The sequence below is a fragment of the Cricetulus griseus genome (assembly GCF_003668045.3).
Source record: "Cricetulus griseus strain 17A/GY chromosome 1 unlocalized genomic scaffold, alternate assembly CriGri-PICRH-1.0 chr1_0, whole genome shotgun sequence".
Lineage (NCBI taxonomy): Eukaryota > Metazoa > Chordata > Mammalia > Rodentia > Cricetidae > Cricetulus > Cricetulus griseus.
Genome location: NW_023276806.1, coordinates 199,801,032 through 199,825,794, shown reverse-complemented (window position 1 = coordinate 199,825,794; position 24,763 = coordinate 199,801,032). Strand labels below are relative to the sequence as shown.

At 39.4% G+C, this 24,763-nt stretch overlaps 1 protein-coding gene across 1 annotated transcript in view; it reads right to left on the bottom strand.

Annotated features, from left to right (window-relative positions):
* The window catches only part of LOC113832815 (metabotropic glutamate receptor 8), a 768,119-nt gene that overhangs the window by 627,489 nt on the left and 115,867 nt on the right, over positions 1-24,763 (bottom strand). Inside the window, exon 2 of the mRNA XM_035451540.1 lies at positions 2,280-2,496. Within this exon, the coding sequence (XP_035307431.1) occupies positions 2,280-2,496 (217 nt within the window). The remainder of the gene's footprint in view (positions 1-2,279; positions 2,497-24,763) is intronic.

Here is a 24,763-nt window from a genome sequence, read left to right as displayed (position 1 = left end):
GCTGAAGAGAGAAACTCAGAACAGAGCATGGAAGTTTCTTTTTAAAAAAACTGAGTGAATACAAAATTGAGTTGAATGAATACATAATTTTATTTGTGGACAGATACTCCAAAACTTGAATGTATACATCTACCTCTCAGTCAAGACTTTCAGATTCCTAAATACACACTACTAACATGGTGACAGAAATTCCATCAGTGATTCAGTAGGAGAGGCAAATGTTACAGAGCTAATGAATTTTCATAAGAGTCCATCAGATAATACCAGAATGGGTTAAGTTGCTACTATTTGTCATTCCCATTAATATCATTGTCATGTGAAAGGTTGAGTTTTCAGCTATTTTTGTTCTAGATAAAATCTTTGTCATTAAAATGAGGGATGATTCTGATATTTAATATATTCCATGGCATACTCTGGCGTGATACTAATTTGGCCTTTTCAGTATTCTGCATATTAAGTGACAATCCATCCCTCCTGCATCCCCCACATAAGTGAGAACTGAAATAGAATGGACAGCCAATCAAGTCACAGAATACTGAAAGGATCAACACAGGAAAATATGTGCTGCTCTAATCAGGAGCACACATGAGGTGCTAAAATTATTTTCTCCCATACAAATGACTAAGAAACGGTGATAATGACCGTTCTTATGGGATCAGCACCACCTGAGTCTTCTTATGGGACACAATTACCAAAGCATAGCCATGCATCCTAAAAACAAAATCAAGTATTTCTTATTTTAGTCAAGAAAATAAACTAAAATTGTACTCTCACTTAACTTTTAGAACAATACATTACATCAGATCCTACAATAGGCAAATTATGTCCTTATTGAATTTTTCATAGTAATCTTCTCCATGCACACAAAATGTGTCCCAACATTGAAGAATGCCCAGAGTCACTGCAGAAAACTTATTTCAATACATACTCTATTATTTTCTTGCGAATGTTGAATTATCACTTTGGTAAGAACCGACATCAGCTGCTTGAATAATGTATTAACCCTGCTTCCAGAAGCTATTGTTTTCATCTGAGTGGGCATTTCCTTTAAGGATAAACATGGGACTTTTTTTCAAGAAAATAATATAATTTAAAGTTTAATGGAAGCCTTTGAATCTTTTTATAGCTATAATGATATAACTTAAAATTCCAAAAAGCAATGATTACACCATCACAGACTCGGTTGGTACGAACACTTGTCCAATTAAATCAATTAACCCCATCTGCTGACTAGACTAGTCTCTCTCTCTACAGTTTCTGCCACAATGCAGCCATAGAACACATGTTAAATATAAAAAGTACTAATCGTTATAAATTTTCCTGTCCTACTATGTTCAGGCATCTATGACTCTCAAGTGAAAATTGTTCCAGGTTATTACAGTTAAATCTCAGTCATTTCCATGCTCTTCTCCTGAACAGAAACTTCTAACCATTAACTGATCAACACAATTTCCTTCCTGAAGTTCATAATGGCTTAAAAGCAGTCAAGAGATACCTTAGTGCTTCCACAATATCATAATCACAAATGCCAATGATATGTCTCCATCTACTAAGTTCTGTCAATGACTAATTGTCAGTAAGATTTATTCTATATGCTGCTTTCTGTTGTCATTCTATTCTGTTTTCTCTACAGAAGTAGAATGGATTTGCAGTCTCACAAAAATATACATGTTGGTGAAATATCTACATAGGTTTGAAAAGCTCTTTGAAGAAATCCCAGGACAGAGCTTGCCAGCATTTTGTCCTAGCTAAGTTTTCACAATTTTCCCTTCATCTCACAATATACAAATGAAAGATGGGAAAAGTCAAATATGACAATGAGAGTATGACTTAGGACTACCCCTGGGGAGTGATCTAATATTGCTTTAAGGTGATTACAAGTACTAATCCCTCTAGTGTTCCATGTTAAATTCCACCGACTTTTTTCTAATTTGATGACTTGCTAATGTAAACTTCTATCTAGAATAATCAAATAGTATGTCATTTATTCAAATTCACTGTGGCTCTAAGGTGCATGCAAACTCCCTCATCAAAACAGACAACTCAAAAGATGTTCACTGAAGTTGGGATTTCTACTGCTTAAATTAGCACCAAGAGTCACCTTTCTAGAAATAAGAACAATAAAACAATCTATAATCTTGCTTCCCCATACAGAGGACAACCTGGGCCACACATTTATGAGCATTAATATCTCATAGGCATCAGACAGCTCTTGGAGGTATCCAGATTTTAGCAACCTGTCACCTCCAAATGCAATCAACTGGTAAATACATGCTCACCAATCTCCCTTGAGATCTGGGTAAAGGCCTCAACACCACTCTCTCCATAGTTCCCTTCGGAAGCCAATGTTGACACATAATTCCATCCTAGGGCCGTCACAATGTCCACCATGGCTTGGGCTTGGTAGGAGTCAGGCGGGACCACCCGAGAAAAAAAGTCATACCTGGTGTTGTCACTCAGCTCTGGGGCTGTGGATGCATAGCTAATTTGAGGTATCTGCAAAACAAATGAGAGGGCATTACAATCCATGGTGTGTCTTGTACAATGCTAGATTGTTGCAAGAGAATAAACAGTCAAAGCTGTAACAGAAACCTAGATGTGTCAGCCTGAAGGGAAAATATGGTTTTAGGGCCGCCAATTTAATTAGAAATAATTTCCTAACACTCCACGGGCTTCACTTTCTTTAGAAGCACAGATGCATAAACATTGAGAAACAATTTAGTTTTGCTTCAAGTTCCTTTGTGTTGAAGGCCAAAGGAAAACATTTAGTGCTTTTTGTTACTGCTTTTTTATTCTGTATGTGATTGTTCTGGTGTGGAAATGAAAGAAAGGAAGCCATAGTACAAACATACATCAGAGAAGGTCACCTCAGAAATGCTCTTTGGTTTTCACACATAAAAGGTATGTGGTAATTTAACATGAGGGACTTTTGTTGTTATTGTTTTGCTTTTTGTTTTGTTTGTTTATGTTTCAACACTTGATACCACTTACATTTTAAATTTATAGTTCTGATTATTTTATTTTATTTTTGTTTTTTGATGCAGGGTCTCACGACACAGTCCTGGCTATCCTAGACCCACTTATGTAGCTCAGGCTAGAGATACAGGCTAGATCTCTTGAACCCATAGAGATCTCTGTCTCTGTCTCACAAGTGCTAGGATTAAAGGCGTGTGCCACCATACCTAGCCATAAATTATTTTTAAGTGCATACTTTTTCTATTCTCCTCACTGATTATTGGTATAGTCTTTGAATAACACGGGAATATTTGTAACTAGTGAACTGTGTATCTTCTAATAAAAACATATTTCCAGATCATTAAAAATCGTCACCTAGAAAAAGCATGTGGATCACAAATTCCTTAGGAAAAGAGAATGTTTTCTGATACCAACAGGATAGATGCCGTGGAGTTTTTAAAATTGAGAATCCTATGTCATTTCTCAAAAATCTGAGAGTGTGCACTGTGTGCCTGGCATCTTATCACTCTTCAGTCACCATCATGGGGTGTGGGCATAACATGAGAGGCCAAAATGACTCCAAGATACCCTAACTCAGGTGTTTTCTTAACAATACAGCTTAACTAATACATAGAACAATTTTGTTCACCATGAGACTCTACAGATAACAAAATGTCTATGCCAGCACCCCCAATACTTCATGCCCTCAAATTAAATCCCTAGTGGCAACTGACGTGAGAGTTTGCTGAAGTCTTAGGCTGAAAGGGGATGTCAGAGAGTTATTCTGGCTTGCCATAAAAGGTGGTGGATCCCAGGATCTAATGGTCACTCAGCAGTCTCTAACTAGTTGGCTTCCAACCCATTCTTAACATGTTTGAAGGTCACTCAACATCTGGATAACCACTCTAAGTTTACAGAATCCTGCTCCATATTAGTGCCCAGTGAAGTGACAACAAGATACAAATAAAAGGTTTACTCACTTGCAGTGAGCTGCCACTTGCAGCTCACTGACTTCAGACTAACAGCTGGAGAACCTGCATGGGACAGAACTGGGTCCCCTGAATGTGGGTGACAGCTGGGGGCATTAAACAGTTTATGGGACTGCTGGCAGTGGAACCACTATTTGTCCCTAGTGCATGAAGACTTTTTGGAGCCAATTTTCCCTATGGAGTGATACCTTGCTCTGCCTGGAGGCAGGCCCTGGTCCTGCCACAAATGATGTGAAAGACGTTGATGATTCTCCACGGGAAGCCTCATCCTCTCTGAGGAGTGGATGGGGAGGGGTGAGGAAATCGAACTGGGACTGGTATGTAAAATAAGATTGTTTGAAAAAATAATAAAAATAAATATAAGATAGGAAAAAGAAGCTATACTCAGACTCAGAAGCAAAATGATGTGCCAGGAGCTGTCCAGGTTCTGAAAGCTGTTCAGCATCTGCTCAACATGGCTCCAACTTTCTACCTATTTCGGCAGCGGCAGTGACTGCTCAGGTCAGCTATTTACTAAATTCTCCCTGGTTTCTTTTCCTGGTGGGGATCACTTACTTTACATGGCATGACCATAAAAACTGTCCGAGCCTCCTCCTGGTTCCCTTTGCTTTCTCTTCTAGACATACTAACCCTGTCTTGACAGACAGATGTCTTGATTGGGCCCTGTGCCTTTGTGGTATGTGACACTTCTCTAAATCTCAAAGCACAACAACCCTAGCCATCTTCACTTTTTTTCTTGCTTCTAGAAAATCCAAAGAAGAGATCCTGAACTCTCAGTGAGCTCTCCCTATGTCCTGTACTAGATAAAAAATTTCCCCCAAACCAACCCCATATGCATTTGTATATTCTAATAAAAGTGATTCTGAAGATTAATACTGAGGGGGAGAAGAAGACACACGCCTCCTCCCTCCCAGAGCTCTCCATGCCCAACACTGTTGAGACTGAGCACAAGCCCTGCACCTCACCTGAGCCACCCAGAGAATATGATCTGGCCCTGTCCCTGGTCTGCCATATGGTGGCATGAGTGAGGGAAAGGACACCTACCCCCCTCCCTCTACACTTGTGGCAGGTGGGAAAGCTGGCCCTGAAGTCACAGGAGTGAAAGAGCTGGCCCTGCCTCTCACCAGCTGCAGCACCTTTGATTGATTCCTGTTGCACCTTTCATAGGCAATACAATAAAGCTGGCCCTAGTGGTGTAGGTGTGCATGAGTGAGCCCTGCAGGCATGAAAGTGGGAGAACCAGCCCTACCTCTTGCTGCTTACTGACAAGGGTGAGCTAGCCTGAGCAGTGCTGGAGAGCTCACCCTAGTGGTGAGGATGAGGACAAGCTGTGGGCTGTCCAACTCAGCAACCACCCAGACCCATGGCCATGAGTTGTCCCATCTCAACATCCACCTATGACCTGCTAGAACACGTGAAGGGCCCCGTTCTGCAGACCCAAAGCTGCAGGATCTCCATGATACATGACAACAACAGGCTATCCAAGAGGAGTCCCAGTGAGGGCCCATTAACAATACTGAGGCAGAAACCAGAGCCCTGGAACCAGACTAATGACTTATTGCAATGAACACTTGCAAGTAAAGACGTGTGGACTAAAGGGTATACTGTGCAACACACTACAGCTTTTGTAGCAAGATTGTTCTTCCTTTTTCTTTCCTTTGAAATTTTGTTTTGTTTTATCTTGGGGAGGTTGCAAAGGCAGAGAGCAGATTCAAAGGGATGGAGAGATGAGTGAGATCAAGACGCATGATGCAAAATCCACAAAGAATAAATAAAAAGCTATATTAGAAAAAAAGATTCATCAGTCTGCCCCCAGGATGTTCTGTGCTGATTTGGCTATAGTTATGGGTGGGTGGTGGGTTATGTTGGGGGGAGTGTGTGGAAGAGAATGCTGTAAAGACTTCTACAGCACTGTACCATGTTCTTGTCCTATTTGAAAACACAGCCCTCCCACTTCCTCAGATCCTCAGAGTCCAGCAGTAAAATGTCTTCCACAGCCCCCACCCCCCTTGTAATAATGAGCCACCCCTTTCTAAAAATGAGCACAAAGTGTGAAAATTGAGTGTTTGAAACCAAAACTAATTATCTCAAATTACTACCTTCAGTCAGTCACTTCCAGGGCTGTTTAATTAGCAGTCAGCATCATGTTTAGGATTAATTAAACAGGTGTAAAGGGTATATAAAATAAAAGTGCAGATAGGAGATGGTTGTTTGATTAATCCAGTAATGGGCTTTCTCCCCAATGTCTTGAAGAGCTTTCTCTTTGGAGATCGATGTGTGAAAAAGCAATGGGAACGGACGTGTTTGCAATTTCATTTGTTCCGTTTTTCTGTGCTTTGGTCTACAATAGCATTATGGTATAGCAATAGTATTTCAAGCCAACTTTTCAAACCATCATGAAGTCACGTCCTGTTTTTACTTTATTTGCCATAAATCACTAAGCATTGGCTCATTAAGCATTTTAATTTCTATGTCAGCATCCTCAATATTTCCACTACCCTCAAATTAAACCCCTACTAGCAACTGAAGTGAAATTTTATTAAATACCTAAGCTGTTTCTTTTTCTTTTCACAGCACCAGATCCATCCTAACTAGCCCTTTAACCCTGGGGGATTTACCTAATAAAAACAACACTATAAAGGTGCTGGGTGAGGGAGAACAGTGGAGACAGAAGGAAGGGAAACCCAAGAAAACATTGTCAACAAGAAGAGGCATTAAGGAACGTGTTCCTCATCCCTCACTTATTCTTCTAAAGAAGTAATGTCCTTTACAGTGTCAAGCCCCACTTGACAATTTTAAGGATAAAATCTACACTCTCGTCTGGTTCAGGATACCACTCAATTCTACTCATACCCCCCCCCCTACACACACACATGTTACATTGCATCCATAGCAGAAGGAGATGGAGGCATAGATCCAGATTTCAGTCTGGTCTTGCTCCCCTTTCCTGTTGCTCTGCCTCCTTTAGGCCAGACTCAATTGGAGTTAGACAAAGAAATTGCAGGTGGTCGACACCTGCACCCCTGCCCACAGGGACACCACAGAGCAGGGGGAGGGTGCTGCTTTTCCTGCTGATGTTGTGCATACCTCCAATGTCATCCCTCCACAGGAGCCCTCCTCTGGCTCTGCCAAGCAGTGTTCCTCACTCCCTCAGTGCCTCTCATCTGAAATTAGAACCCTGACTGGTAGCTGGTTTATGATTCTCCCAAAAATTAGCTATTTATTTGGTATCTACAACACTTGATGGAGCAAGTACCCAATCAATGTTTAGAGGTAATTCACTAACTAACCCATGTCAGGATATTCGGCATCACCTCTTGCTCATTCTGCTACAGTATGGCAAGGATCGTCTCCACTTGCCTGTCAGCCATCTCAACCTTCTGTGTCTCCTGTGTCTAACAGGCTGTGCTCTTTATTACTACCACCTGGGTTTTCTGTTTCTGGCTTCCAGCTGTGTTTGGGAGCAAGACCAGCCAGAGGTCAAGATCTATTCCTTCAGCTTCTTCCCCCAATAACAAGGTGGTCTCTACCTGAGCCTCAGCCATAGCTCTTGCAGGCTCTAGTGTACATCGTGAACTCTCACCCCTGGCAGTTCTACTAGCTATTGTCAACCCCTGAGTATGTCTTCATCCAATGGTGGTTCCTGGATTTCTGCCCACTCATTATAAATTGCCTTTTTATTAACCTCTCTGCCACCATTTCTCCAGCACTCCAGAAGCTTGGCTATTTGATTGATGCACCCCCACTCTTTGTCCTACCCTAACCAGTTGGTCCTCTGTCCACTTTCCCTTTCAACACTCTCTACTGCTGCTGTCCTCACCCAACTTTTCCCTTTTATTTTTCTCTTTTGACTCCTAAAGGCATCAAGTTGCATATTTAAACATGCCTGTCATCTTTCGTTCCTTCATTTATCATTTTCTTTGTGCTGAGGTTTCATAGGACTATAACATATGCTTAAAATGAGGCCATTTTCATTACCCAATAAAGTGTTTTTTGAGGCAATTGATTATACAACACAAGGCTCATCACAAGACCCTCCCTTTAAAAAAGGCTTCAGCTCCCACTTTTCTATTAACTGCAGTTCCCACGCCCAACCCCATGTTTTGGGGTTGGGAAACAGAACAAAAGTTTCCTATCTAGTTGCCTGTTTCTTCTTCCTCTCCCCTACAGAAAGGAAACTAAGCCTGAAGACAAGGGTCTACACTTGCTGGACAAGCATGCCTAACAAGCTCTTTATTTAAAGACTTTCTCATCCCAGGCTCCCTTCCTAAGTGTGGGCAGAAACTCTCTTCCAGGTACAAGACGCTCATCCTCCTCCCCACTATATACCTCTCACATACCATGTGTGTGAAGGCGGGGAGTGCAGAAGTCCAGGCTGCTGGTTGAATTTACAGGACTTCAAATCTGCTAGGAGGGCAAAAGTGGTCCCAACATTGAGATGTGATACAGGAGTAGGAGGCACTATTTTGGCCTCCAGTCCAAGCTGGTTTCTCTGCACTCTAGTTCTTAAGAGACAGCCATGTGTCTTGGGAGCGATTTGGTGCTTGCCTGGCTGTTAATAAAACTAATTACTTGATCTGCATTTAACTGGCTATTCTGCAAACCTTGGACTTATTCACCCTAAAAAGGAATTCCACATTTGGCTTATAGCCTCTAAAGGAGGCTAAAGTTTGATTTCAATAGGTGTGTCTATGTGTGTGTGTGTGTGTGTGTGTGTGTGTGTGTGTGTGTGTGTGTGTAAAATAGACTACCAGCTTCTTTATACTTTTGCTAGATGGAATCTCTCTAGGCGCTTGACCACTCAAAACTGAACTACACCTTCCAGCCTTCTTTGCAGTGTTGAACAGAACTTCTAAAAATGTCCCTGGAGGGATCAGACATGCTTTCCCCATCTTTTATCCCTGGAATTCAAACATAAAGGCTAAAGCTCCACGGCTTATCCCAGATGATACCCAAGCAAAGATGGAATAAAAGACACTCTCTAGGCCAAATCACTATGATGCCAAGATTCCTGTAACGTCAGCTGTTTGCTGTTTCCATCCTTGCCCTCTTCAAATCTGTACATCAGCAACCAAAGCAATCCTTTAAGATAGGAAACTAATAGAAGAATCTTGCTCACAGCCTTTCAATCATTTTTCCTTTACCTTTCATCTTAGAATAAAGCCTAAACTCCTTGCCATGGGGTCCTTTTAGCTGGCATCTGTTCCTCTTCCCCCTGGCTCACCAGACCAAACCATAAAGCCCTTCTTTCAACTCGTGCACCTGGAAATTCCCCTTTTCTCATTCATAATAGCACTCTACATGTCCTCCTTTTCCTCGCTGGATTTTCTAATCTTTCAGTTTCTGCTCAGTTGTTTCTTCCTGAAACAGAACCTCTCGAAGCACACCACTTTCTGGTGTCTTCCCACCTTGAGTTACTACCTCATCACGGTATGCATTTCCTTCCACACTGGTATCACATCGTGTATATGTATACTGTTTCCTTCACTGACAGATAGACTCTAAACAGGCATTTGCTGTGCTGTTTATAGATGTTATATGAGTTCCTAACACATAGTAAAAGGTCAATAAACATTAATGGGAAAAAAACCCAAATGGAAAACTCATCGCTTTCCTCCATGTACACCAACATTGAAGGATTTTTCTACAATACTATTTATTTCAGTATAAAGTTACCAATTTTCATATTATTTATCAGTCAAGGTTCTACTCAGATGTTACAGCCACCAATCAGCATGAGATCATCTGTTTTACCAAGAAGAAGTGATTGAATTCCAATTCAAATCAACTAAGTGCATTTCAGTTGTGTCCTGAGCATGCTCACTACAAGAAAGTATAGACTTGTCAGTCATCTCTTTGGGGTGCTAGAAATGGCCACAGTAACTTCAGAAATATCTTGGAACACTTTGGAAGCCCATGGACTTCAATGTGACATTGAATTAAAAATGACATTTATAATCAAAAGCCCCTTCTAGTTTACTGTTCCCTGTAAAGTGATTATTTGAAACAAACGTATGGCTGCTTGGGCCTCCTACAAACTGTGTCTCTCCCCATTGCCTTTACTGAGTCTATTTACATCACTGAGAGGTGAGATTGGGAGTAACTGAGACTTATAATCTTGCTGGTGCCAAATGGGCATAATTTCAGTTGCCTGTGAAGGTTTCTCATGGTTTGTACATCAAAATATCATTGAAAGTTTGACTCTTCCCTTATCTGTCCAAATGGCATGAGTACTGCCTGCTTTCCATACTTTCTGATTTGCCCAGTCTCATGGGAGCCATGTCCCAACCATGACAAGCTAGCAATAGGGCATCAAAAGGGCAGTTCAGGTGAAGCCATAGGGTTCAAAGAAAGTTCTTCCTACAAAGAAACTCGAATGTATCTGAATTCAAGTATGGACAGACAAAAAACCTGCACCTTCGCTGTTGATTCTCAGGGGGAAAAAATTAAACCTGCCTGAAAACAACTTTGTTCATTTATTGATTGCTGCATTTGGTGGGGCAGGTAAGTGAGGGGTTCTTAGTGGTGTTCAATAACATCATTGGTTTTCCCCAGTGAGAGATCAGCCTGAAACTCCACTCTTCCCCCCAGGAGGTAGCACTTGCCTGAGCACTTCTCCAGTGATGGTGGCCTTAGCAACAGTGGCCATCACAACGATTGCTTCCTGCCACCAATCCTTAGGATGGATTTGTTACAGCTGCTAAACTCAGGACTAGAAAAAGCATAATGACTGTTGTAGCCATTAACTTCGTCTGTTCAGACTTCATTTCTCTGTAGTAGTAAATCTCCTTGTGCTTGTGGCAAGACATGAGTATATAATCAGAAATTAGATCAGAGTGAGAAATCAAGGCTAGGAGTCAATGCCTAGCACTGGTCCCCCTCTCCCAACATTGCCTGAAGCTTTCATGCTCCTCTCAGCTTCATGAATATCACATAAAAAGATGAGGAGGAGAAAAGGCCAAGTGGTAATAAAATAAGAAGGGTGATGAGTGCCCCAATTTTGCATTCAAAATTATGATTACCTTCCCAAATTAAGTCATACTCAACACAAGTCCACCCAGTTCTTCAGCTTCCAGCTCACAAGTCAATATCAAATGTGAAATATGAATCCCTGTCTTACTGCTCAGTTGAGTTCCCATACTTGACTCTCAAGGAAGACTCATCATCGTGTTTTGATACATGATAGAGATTAGCAAAATAAAGCCAGAAAGCCCATTGAAATGGGAGATTGTGGGGGTTAGAGACAGCAAGAGAGATTTCATCCTGCATTGTACTACATTTTTATTCTGTCCTCTACTCCAACTAAGTAAAGCATTTACATCTGCACCCACACTGAAATATTTATTAGCAAATGCAATCCTGTATTAGAAATTTTGAGATCATCAGTTTAATTCATCATGGGCCAAAATGCAGGCTGCACGCTCCCCTCCCACCTCCCCCACCACTACTGCATCCTTTTCACAATGCTGGCCACTGCTAACAAAATCAAGCAGCTAGGGGAAAGGCAAGACCGATCCACTGCTCCATAAATCATTCAAAGATGGTTTGCAACAGTAAACATGAAAAAACATCATATCAAAGGCAGCACACCTTCCTCAAAACCCAAAGAGCGTGGTTTTGTCTCCGCATGCCTCTGCAACTGTAAGTATGATTACACTTCTAGTCATTTGTTGGCTTCTAATAATCCTTTTGTCTGGTCTGTTGAAATGTAAGAAGATCCCATTTTCTATTTCTATCTTTCAAGGATATTGTGTGAGTTGGGGAAGGAAAGAAAGCAAAAAGCGCACTGAAATTCAAACAACTCTTCTAAATACAAGAAGTTTCAAGGCAGTAACAGTATAGAAAGGGTAGAGTGGAGAGCCATAATACCTTAGAACCTAGGGCATGGTGACTGCCATACATGAGCATTGCAGGCCAAAGGAAGTACCAGTCACAGACTTCAGACAGCCATACAAGCAGAAGCTACCTTGAGAAAAGCCATGACTTCTTGTGAGTCAGTCACACAGCCAGCAACTGACAAATTCATAAAGAAAGTACATCCTGACCCCCCCACAGACACCTCCTACAGGAACCCACCAAAAGCTAGAGAGCATTTAAATTCCAACCTGCCTATTTAAAATGGAGAAACAAGCAATTCATGAACATGAAAGAATTTACATATAAACAACCACAATTATGTCCTGTATGATTAAAAATGCTTTTTTTGTACATCTACTAATTACATTTTACAATGAGAAAGCATAACAGCTCCTAAGGGAAGGAGCAATGATAATCCATCAAGTCTCTAGCAGTGTGGAGATTTTTTAAGCCTAGACATTCTACATACATGTTCATCTCAATGTTTTAACAAGTAGGGTTAAATTTTACTTAATATAGGTACTTCACTGTTATAAGTAACTTTATGCTTTCTCTCATTTAAATCTTCTCCTGGTCATCAATTTCCTTCTTTTCTAGTTTCTCCATAGTTCACTATGCTGTGACTTCTAGAAAATTATCATGAGTGAAAATTCAATATTACACACAAGTTTTAAAAGTTAATTCAGTACAAGCCCTTCTCCCTCTACCCAACATAACATTTTTATTAATGTTGTGGGGATTTAATACAATGTACCTCAATCACACTCACTTCTCATTCTTCCCAAATCCGCCCTCCCAACTATGTGCCCGCCCTCACCTCCCCCCAAAAGCCAAGTCCAACTTGTGTTGCCCATATACTCTTTGGAGCATGGTCAAACTCCCAGTGGCCAGCCCCTTGAAAGAAACGTAGTCCTTTCCTATGTCCACCCAACACCCACCACAAACCATGCAGAGCTACACCTCCGCATCTTTATCAGAGTTTTCAAGGACTCTCTTCAAATAGCTTCATGTCTGGACTCTTTGGGGGAGGGATTGTGGGGGAGAGGTTATCCCAGCACCCTTGAGTGTCTCATTCTCAGTTATGAGTCTGCATTCATCAATACCACTGCAAAAGAAGCTTCCTTGCCCATAGTATCCAGCCAAGCCCTTCTTTTGATCAATAGTTAAAGTAAATTTCAAGTCTTCTAAATGGCTACTCTTGCTGTTTTAATAATTTATGCAATAAATCGGCTCACACTGGGTTTCAGGACTGAGAAAAGCCTTAGCGATGAGGTGAGAAACAAGCAGTCCTCCCATCTGAAGGAGCATGTGGACATGGTTCTTCCATCTCCAAAGACAAGCATTATGTAAACAATGATCCAAATAAGTACTCAGTCATAATGAGTGTTGCTAAGAATCCCTGGGTCTCTTCCCTGATTTGGGGACAAGGTGTGCTTCCTTGATGAAGTGGCATTAGGCTAATACATGAGAAAAGGAGGAGAAAATGGAGCATACACCACACCACACCAGGTTGGCTTCATATTCAGCTGTCAGATGTGTAAACACCAAAATTGTAGAAGTAAAAAGGAAGCCTGGCAAACTGTCAGTTATTTAATTTTAAAAAACTTGCCTGAGGCTAAATCACATTTTACAAAGTCACCAAACTCCCTGTTTCTTACAAGTTTTGTTTTCTTTAAGTCCTATTTTATGTTTTGATTGACACACAATAATTGCATACATTTATGGCTATAGTGTGGTTTTATACACGTTACATAAGTATGTACATTATATAATGATAAAAGTTCTGATAAATGGCATATCCATCACCTTGAACATCATTATTTCTTGCAGGAAAACATTCCAAATTTTTCTCTTCTCAGACTATTAAATATATAATACAGGAGTGTGAACTATAATTACCCTACTAGAAAATACTAATATATTTTCAAAAATATACCTAATTTGGATTCTCATAACTATGAAGAGAGTAAGTGTGAAATTATCAGTAGGAATAAATACATATCTCTAAGTTTCAGGTATGGGTAAGGAATGAATGGATGGATGAGTAGAAAGAGTATGAGCCAATGAAAAGATACAGCAGAAGCTAATCATAAAAGGGAAAAACTCCAAGACAAGACCCTAGCCCACCACTGCCTGAAAGAAACGTGAACTTTTGTTACTTACAAATTCTAATATTTGCTTCCTTAGAAAAACAAAAAGAAATTGAAGGAAGCACCATCTTCATTCTCGTCAGGCAAGGGAGGCTGGGAGTAAGATTTTAATATACATGAGAAACAGGTTAAAACTAACCCAGGAAGATAATCTGTCATCTTTTTTAACAAGATAATATACATTTGCTCAGAAGATGGAAAGGGAAATAAATGGATCTGTCCTCCTCTGAAAACTTCACGCCATGACCTACCATCCCATGGAGACACAGAAAATGTCATTCCTGATTTCATTATTTCTAACTATTACTGCTGATTCCAGTGCATTCCGGAGTAAAAGGCACTTCTTTGATACCTCTTGACAAAGTTTTCAAGCAACTTGGGATTTTAAAAACGAAATCTATTTCAGGATATTCTTTTCTACAAAAGGTAGGGGAATTTTGGGTGGTATGAGTTGCTTAGGGCAGTGAAAATTTTCTATAAAGTGGTTTTTCTTACATGAGTACCAAAAGATGATCAATTACAATTTGTTATAATAGAAAATCCAAAATGGTGTCGTGGCACTTTCTTAGCATCATTTGCTAAATCACTTAAAAATTTAACTCACCCACCCACTCACTCCCATCAATGCTGACTTCAAACGATCACCTAGCATTTAATTTTCCTCTTCTGCTGATTTCCTTGCTGTGCAATCACCACTGTGGTTCAATTTTTCCCCCAAGCATGTCAGCACTAGAACACTTAAACATAAAAAGTTAGTAATTATAACCAACAAATTGAAGTCAATAAACCTTAAGCTGGCAAATATTCCATTTAGACTGGCATTTTGCCATTCAATAATCCATGATTGGAATCCTGCAAGCACCAGGGAAATGGTGATAAGGACATTTGTCTATGTAAATCAGTTTCCTGATTGACATTCTCTACAATTTTCAGTGATTTTCCACATTCACCAATATCCTGGTCTTCGAATCATTATCTGTCTTCTAGCTGTCATTTAGGTCCTGATTCTAAACACCTAATGCCAGTGGGAATTTTCATTTCTTTAATGATACCCAAGTTGGTGAACTCAGCTATTAGAAGGACCTCATGGGGTTAAAGGTCTTAATTAGAGCTCCGTTTACATAAGGAAAAAAATCTTAGCTCCATCTCCAAAGAATGAATAGTGGATTTCATAAATGGCAATCATTGCATGAGAGGGAAAGAAGAGAAAAGAACTCAGATGACCTAGATTCCATTATTCTACTACATGCTGTAGAGTGCTCCTGTTCTCCTGACAAATATCAATAGTACCTAAAGAGCAGTGCATTAAATGTCCCCAAAGTGAACTTATTTTCCCTCTATGCTCATCTAAATCTCTTCTTTGAGAAGCCTGGCTTACTGCTCTTTATAAGCCTTCTTCATATATCATATTACATGTAACCAATGAAAAGTCTATGGCGCATGTGTGTGTCAGCACATGGGTATATGCTGTTCTTGCCAACATTCATTTAATAACGCTTGGGGCAAGAACTAGGCTAAATGTTCAATTTCCAACTCGTGTATGAAAAAAAAAAAAAACGAGATCTGAAGAAATAATTTTTCCAAGACTAATTTGCCAATTACAAAGTAGCATTTAAACCTAGGCAAAATGACTCAAGAATCATCCCTATAAACAATCTACCCTCCAATAACTCCTCCCTCCAGATTAAAGGCAGCTGTTCACTCCTAGTTAGCTCTGGATTCCCTTAGTGCTCATGATCCTGAGGAAGCACTCAGACTTCTCCGCCTCAATATCATAGGCCATGGCTTACCCGCAGCTTAGACATCACAAACTATTGTGGGTTTCACTCTGGGATGAATGACACAGGTTCATCTTTTGAGCACTTGCTGTCCAGTTGGTGGGACTCCTTTGGGAGATTGTGGCAACTTTAGGATGTGGAGTCTAGCTGGAAGACACATTAGCAGGGGTGAGTCTAGCACTCCTTGCTTCTTTGGCCTGTGGTAATATGAAAAGGCTGCCACTGTATGCATTTAACACTGCATGTCTCTTCCACCACACGCCTCAGCCACGGCTTGTCCCTGCTATGACATGCCCCTGCCACTGTGTGACCCTGCCACACACAGAATGCCCCTGCCACTGCATGCCTCTGTCACATGACAAACTGTTTCTTCTGAAACTGCAAACCAATCTTTTCCTCCCTTAAATGATTTGTCAGGTGTTTTGCCAGTGATGAGCAAAGTAGCTATGATAGCACCAGAATGAAAAGCATATGCTAATACTCATCCATTGAAACAGCTACAGTTCCACGTGGGGCAGAGAGTCTTCCTGTGTCAGTAGGGTACCAGTAAAATGTCTAGAGACAGGTTGGGCAGATGGGGCAGCAATTATCCAGATCAACATGTCAAATTTGTACTGTTCAAACACTCGGTCGTTATAGTCAAATAAGAAAAATATTTTAAACTCTCAGGCTGACAACACTTTATGTGATATATGAAGGCCATAAAGCATGGCCAGACACATGAGGAGATAGGGAAGAGAGGCCAAAACAAAACACAAGACAGGAAAAAAGGTAGGAGATAGAAGAGCTTTCCAAGAAACATGGGCAGCTTTTGACAGACACAAACGTAGAGAAGAATATGGACCTCTTATGTAAATGAAGTGATTCGGTGACTCAGCAAGACAGATCTCGAGCTGTTCAGTGGTCATGAAAACATTCGGTCTGTTCTCCATTTGTTTGATTTTTGTTTTCAGTTCAACAAGTGTCCGTTAACCATTTGCTACGCCACCACTCTCCTGCTAGCTTGGGTGGGAACTCATTTTCCAAATGTCCTCTTAAAGTCCAACTCCTTGGTTGGTTTCCTTTCACACAATGTCATGTTTCTCTCTCTTCTTCACATACACTATTGTACCCAGTCTAAAGCCCTAACTGAATTCCAGTCTCATATCCTACTCACATTATAGCGAGTCTTGAGTGTCCAACAGAAGTCTCAGAACATGTCATACATCCTAAACATGTCACACCCATCCCTGTGTGAAACAAAAGTTAACTGAAGCACTGGGGGCCAAGTCATTGATTTCCAGCTACCCTGACTCCATATTCATGTGTGTGCCATTTGTCTTACTTTGAAATATATGACAATTTCCAACTATGCAGCTGTGCCGAATGTTTTTTCCCCTTGTGCTATTCACAGAATGACTTGGAGCTAACCACTGGAAATAATAACCTTCTAAAAATTAAACTCATGTTTTGATATAACAGATAAAGTTACATCACATAAGGTCAGTTTTCTAATTTGAAGAGAGCAGTATGTGCAGAATTGACTTCATTTCCTCTGTAGCTAACTCAGTGTTATCAGCACCAGACTCATCTGGGAGCCCATTACAAATGGAGAACCTCAGGCCCCACCCCAGACCCAGTGAATGGAAATTTGAACTTCCATGAGGTCTCCAGATGGTTTCCTCTAAGATAACAGCAAGTTGAAAAGGCACTGCTATATAATAATAACAATAACAACAATAATAATAGTAACCTGGAAGTCCACTCAAGACCCCTGTTTTCTTTAAAAATAATTATCCATATCATGCTCAAAGGGCTTTAAATGCATTTACTGCAAGGATTATTTCACTCAGTCTGACTGGAGTCATTATAAGGATATAAAAAATATCCTCTCTATTCAACTTTATCACTTACCCTAAGGTGAGCATGTCCTGATAACTAGAAATTTCTTTTAGAAATATCCTGCTTCCAAAATTGTATTTTTAAGATCATTATGTTCAACTTTTAAATCAGATGCTGCCACTGAGATTATTTTTAGTCTCATGGCAAATCTATAGACTAGTGAATATCATACAAAGTGTTGAGTCAGTAAGAGGGTTTTAAATATATTTCATACTTATTTGAAAATAACAGATGAGTTTTTGAGAAATAAAAATTTGACAAAGCCCAAGTGATTGAGTGCCAGCAATATGTTGCAATATACCTTGTCATCAGTAAAAAGGAGCTATTCATTTCTGCCTGGCTCTTGCTGCTTTAGGTGAGCCATAAAAGATTTCCCTTTATCTGTGCCCTCCCTTACAAGGAGTCAAGCCAATGTACCTAGAGGATTTGCTGGTTTATCCAGAAACTTTGACCTACGGAGGCTGTAAATCTGAACTGCAGAGTTGAGGAGGAGGAATTAGAAGTTGGACTGTGCTCCATCACATACCAGGAAATGATGGGGTGCCACAGTGGGGCCCATCAGCATGCCTAAAACCCAGAAACTTCACCAAAGAAGCTCATTCCATGTGTCTCCCACAGACTGGATGGAAAACCCCTCATTTCAGCAGACCACCAAAGCTGTATCTCTGTAGTAAATATTCCTACACATTGACTACTAAACAGTGGGCTCCCAAAGTAGGATCATGTATTTCTAGATGCCTTCCTCAGTGTGGCTCAATTGTCAGTCATTTGATATAGATAAGGGCTCCTAGCACTTTCAAAGAACAAATCAATTCCTTATGTTCCCCTGAGAAGAACAGAGCTAATATTCTAATGCATACCATGATATATTAGAAGATTCTAGAAAGTGCTTTGTATGTCATCTACAGTGGATATATATTGTTGATTAACTGCCTGCTGATGAGAGTAAAAAAACATAGGGTTCTTGCTTTGAACATCCAGGATTTACCTAGCAAACTTGCTTCTCAAAGCACCCCATATTTTTGGTGCTTAAATGAAAAATATACTTTTGCTTTTATGAGTAACTAACTCCTTTTTCATAGACTATAACTTAGATATATGAAGACATTTATTGTCTTTCCAATTCTCTCTAATTCTCTAAATAATCTAAATATGTAAATGGCTTCATAATGCTTTGCCAGAGACTATATGGAAATACCACTGTGTAAAGAAAACAAAAATAAAGCAAAAAAACAAACATTTTAGGTATTTCTATCCTTAAACCATTCCAGTCTCAAATTTTAAGTTATGGAATAATTACAATCAATAGTAGCCCCTGCCCCTGACAACATGAGTGTTTTGGAAGATATTTTTTTTAATTCTAAGGAATAAAATTGGAGAAAATAAAAGCAGCTCAAGATGGTATTTAAGAGACTTATATAGGGCTGGGAAGATAGCTCAATGGCTAAAGTGCTTGCTGTGTCAACCCAATATTATGAGTTTTGATCCCCAGAACCCATTTAAATGCTGAGACAATAACACAAGTCTCGATAATTCTATAACACTCCTATGGAGATGGAAACCAGAGACAGGAGGCTTGCTGGAAGCTCACAAAACAGCTATCCTAGTGTACAGGAGTAAATAAAAGAAATTCTGCCTCAAACGTGTTGAGAAGGGCCAATGCCTGGAGCTGTTCTCTGACCTCCACAAACACTGTGGTGAGAACACGCCCCTACATATCCCCCAACACCCCACAAACACACATAGGTAATAATAGTCTGCTTTAAACTAAGGTTGAGAATTCTAAATGCAGTGGTTTTTTTTTAATTTGTTTTTTTTTTCCTTTTGTAAATAAAGAGTAAGACCATTAGTGGAAATTGAAGTGGCTTTAAAACTTCAGGAGGAAAAATATTTGAGGAAACCGGAAAACTGAAAGATTTGGTAAAACCACTTTCAATAAGCATATAAGGACTGAGGATGTAGGTTAGTGGTAAAGCATTTGCTGGCCTGGGTATGACCTTGGGTTTGATTTTCCAGTATGACAAAAGAAAGCAATGTAAAGATTCCAGGTGAGGGACCAAGAGGAGGGAAAAGATAAATGCAGGGGATTATAAAAACAGCTGGAACTAGAGAAAGCAATGTAAATGAGTCAGAACTGGACCAAAAATGCGGAGAAGGGGAGGGCTTCTGGTTCCCGTTGGCAGGAGATGAGGCAGAAGAAGGAGCCACTACTCCCACCACACCCCGGGCCTCCAGCCTTACTTTAGGGCCACCATTATAGGAATTATTTGTCTGTAAATTTGCTAGATGAGAGTGTCCTTATGCCACAGTGATCACCAACCTCCCTCCATACCACATCTCCAGAACTATTGAGTCCCTTCACAACCAACTGGCCAAGTTACAGTCCAATGTGGCTGAGTTTAAGCAATCCTACCTGACTGATCTGGTGGATAGCTTCAGGTTAAATACTAACAGACAGTCTAAAAAACTTCCAATCTTTTAAAATGTAGACCAACTATTTTTCAAACATTTTTCCAGAAGAAACAACTGTCAGTTAAACGCTACTCTCAATGTCCTACCATTATACTTGCAAAGCTAACTTCCTGGGCACATTTTCTCTTTTCCTTGTTTCAGTTGTAAGAAGAAATGGCACTTTGGGTGTCTGATGTCAGGCCCCAACTTGGACTCTGAACTGCATACACAGCAGACCTTCTGAGCTGGGTAGCATTGATTATTGTCTCTCTTCTCAACTCATTAACCACTTTTTCTCAAACAGTTCTTCTACTGGAATATCTATAAATCCATGCTCTGTCTCACTTAAAAAGAAATTTGTTTTTAAAAAGAAGAAATCATTATTCAAACCCTTGCCCAATTCCAGCTCTCAAACTAGCTACATCTCTCCTTTGCAGCCAAATTTTTAAAAATTATCAAAATGTACTTTCTTCACTGTCTTGTTCCTTATTTATTCCATCACATTAAAGATGGCATCCGTTTCAATATCTACTTAAACTGCTCTGGGCAAGGTCACCAAACCTTATTATGTCCCAAAACGCAATGACCAATTTTCAAATTTCAATTCACCTAACCTGGCAACATTAAAAGCTTGACATTAGCTTCCCTGACTTCTACAGCACATTCTCTTGGCTTTTTCCTACACCTCTCAATGTTCTTTCCTTTGTCACTTCTGTTTCATCTCTCTCTCTCTCTCTCTCTCTCTCTCTCTCTCTCTCTCTCTCTCTCTGTCTCCCTAGTATCTAAGAATGAAGGTCCTTGAGGCCCGGGGTCAGCCTCAGCTGTACTCACATTCATTCATTCTCACACACTAATACCCAATCACAATTATGATTTTGACTATAATACTTAGGAATTTAATTCCAAAAATTATCTCTTCAACCCAGACTACTTCTCTAAAATTCAAACCTAAACACTAACTGGATAATCAACCTCCAGTTGTATATTACTTTAAAGTTCAAAATGAGTCAAATTGATGCAGACTTGTACTTTTGGCCATGAGGGAATAAATGAGAGCAGAACAGTATTCCTAACCCTTTAACAAGAATATTCAGAAAAATATAAGAGGATAATGAACTTATGGGGAATGTTCTGTGTATATGTTTGTCTTATTTTTTGATGAATCAAACACTGGTTGGCCAGGCAGGATGATAGGTAGGACTAGGAGAAAAGGAGGATTCTAGGAAGTGTAGATAGAGAGGAGTTGTCATGTGATCCCAGGAAGTGATGTAGCTGGGCAGAAACTGCCACTAGCTAACCATAGAGGTCTTGAAATTTGTATGGACAGGCAGGAAATGACATAGCTGGGGAGAATCAGTATATAAGTGGGAACAAACAGGAAATCATTCTCCTCTCTTCTCTGCGGATATGTAGCAGGCAATGGAGTTGCAGGTCTGGCATTCCCAGTAAGCCAAGACCATGTGGAAATACTTAGATTGATAGAAATGAGTTAATAATTAAGTCAGAGCTAGTCAATAAAAAACCATAACCAACAACTTTATAACTAATATAACAACTGCATGTTCATTTGGAACTGACACAGCTGTGGGACCACGCTGGCAGGAAAGAATGCTCATAACAATGAACAATGACCAAGATCAATTATGAGTATGCTATCCGTTCACCACCTAACAAAATTCATACAAAACTGTATAATCATTTTAGTTTTCTTGAAAAGTTATAATATTTAATGGTTAAGTAAATACATTACTGCCATAATAAGACCATACAGAAATATTCTCAACACAGTAAACAATACTTAACATAAAAATGCATCCAAGATCATGCCAGGTGCTAAATATCCCAATGATTTTCTGTTAAGAGTCTGTATAAGACAAGGAAGGATATCAGTCTCATTGCCTCTGTTCAAAAGTGTGCTAGAGTGCCTAACCAGTGCAATTAGATCTAGCAAACAATAAATATACAGACATGTAATTACATGTAGGCATGTAAATGGATGGATGGAGGACAGATAGAAATACTGATAACTAAGTGGCACAAAGATTGAAAAAGAAAGCCTATGAATGGCACAACTATCTACATAAAAATCCTAAAGAATTTACCACAAATCTACTAAGGTGAATAGGTAAACTTATGTTTCAGGATAAGTTTATTATAAAAACACAAATTTAATTCCTATATACTATGAACATGCTAATCATTTGAATAGTATCCTTAAAAAACACCAATGCTAATATCATCAGTAACTATTTATAGGTAGATTTACCAAAATACATGCAAAACAGGTTGTGGTGGTTTCTGTAATAATGGTGTCCATGGGCTCATATCATATATGTCAATGCTTAGTTGTCAGAGAGTGGAATTGTTTGAGAAGGATTAGAAAGATTAGTCATGGCTTTATAGGAGGAGATGTGTCACTGGCGATAAGATTGAGATTTCAAAAGCCTACACCAGGCCCAGTGTTTCTCTCCTCTCTGCCTTCTGCTTGTGGATCAGAATCTAAAGCTCTCTGCTACTACTCAAGAACCATGCCTGACTGCCTGCCACCATGATGGTAATGGACTAATTCTCTGAAACTTTAAAGAAGCCCTCAATCAAATGCTTTCTTTTATAAGAGTTGCCTTGGTCATGCTATCTCTTCACAGCAAAAGAACAGTAACTAAAGCAAATGTACATTAAAAACTAAAAATCATGGCTCAGAAAATTCAAAGGACATATAAGTTAATGAAGAGATACAATATATTCATTAATCAGAAAACTCGATTTTGTTGTAATATCAATTATCCCCCAAATTCATCTAGTAGTTCAATGTGATCCCACCAAAATTCCAGCAACCTTTTCTGTAGAAGTTAGCATCCTGAACTTCATGTTTAGATGCAAAAGCAAAGAATTAACAATAGCCAAAATAATTTTGAAAACTAAGAAAAATTTGAATAACTCATTATCTTATTTTAACACTCACTAGAAACCCTATAGTGAGGTGAAAATCAACAATTTGAGGCATTGCCATAAGACTATACATAGAACTGAATGAAATTCACAGTCCTATAAATGTGCTGAGACAATTCAGAAGGAAAGAATACTAGGCTGTCACTATAGCCCTGTAATACAATTTGAGGTCAGGTATTATGATTCCTCCAGCTGTGTTCTTATTCCTTACGATTGCTTTGGCCATATATGGTCTTTTGTGACTCCATATGAATTCTAGTTTTTTATAGAAATGTGAAATATGATAACAGAATTTTTATAGGTTTTTCTTTAAATATGTAGATTAATTTTATTAGTTGACTCTTTTCACAGTTTTAATTCTCCCAACCCAAGAACATTCAAGGTCATTCTTTCCTCTAGCATCTTCTTTTGTTTCCTTTTTCAATATATCAGAATTTTCATTATAAAGGTCTCTCTTGTCTTGGCTGAGAATATTCCTTGGCATGAAAATTCGTTAAGCTAACATGAATGGGATATTTTTCCTATTTCTTATACTTCAGAACTATAGTGTTAAAGACAATCTGGTACTGACATAAAATAGACAGGTAGACCAGTTGGACCAGAGAGGACTTGAAAATAAACAGCAAAGCTATGTCCACTTAAACTTTTACAGATGAGGCAAAAGAGCATATATTGGGACAAATGACAGCCTATTCAACAAATGGTTTTGGCAAAACTGGATGTCCCCTGGCAGAAAAAAAGTCAAATTATATTCATATCTTTTACTTTATACAAAAATCCATTCAAAATAGATTGAAGACATTAATTTAAAACCTGAAGCATTAAATAAATAAATAAATAAATACCTGAAGCATTGAAACTTCTAGTCCAAAACATAGGAAATAATCTTCAAGATACTGGAGTAGGAAAATAACTTTCTGAAAAGAACTTCCATAGCAAAGGAACTAGCCATAAGTGTCAACAGATGGGACTGCACTAAAATTAAAGGTTCCTTTAAAGCAAAGGAAACTATCAGCGGAGTACACAAGTAAGTCAAAGAATGGAAGAATATCATTGTCAGCTGTATGACAAGGGTTGAATATCTAGAATTTACAAAGCAGTAAAGAAATTGAACACCAAGGAAATACAACTGTCAATCAACAAATAATCTAATGAACTAAATAGTTTTAAAAATAAATGCAAATAGCCAATAACTGTTTTTATAGGCATTTAAAATAATCAGGGAAATGTGAGTTAAAAGTACTTTGAGAAAGCACCTCACTGCAGTCAGATGAGTCTGATCCAACAACCAGGGAGCCTGCATGGGGACAGACCTAAGCCCTCTACATATATGGGACAGTCGTGAAGCTTGGTCTACTTGTGAGATTCTTAACAGTGGGAGGAAGGGCTGTCCCTAACACTTTGGTTGGCTTTTGGAACCCTATTCCTCATACAGGGATACAAGGGTGTGTGCTTATTCTTACTACAACTCCATATGCAATGTTTTGTTGATACCCATGGCAAGATTGCTGCTTTCAGAACAGAAACAGGAAGAGCAGATTGAGGGGAGGGGGAGATTGGGAAGAGGAGGGAGGGGAAACTTCAGTTAGGATATAAAATAAATACAAAAATTTAATTTTTAAAAAATGAAATCTAACAGCAAATGTTGGAGAGGATGTAGGTAGAGAAGGGGGAACTCATATTCACTGCTGGTGGGAGTGCAAATTAACACTGCCTTTATGGAAATTAACTTGGACGCTCCTCAAAAAGTTAA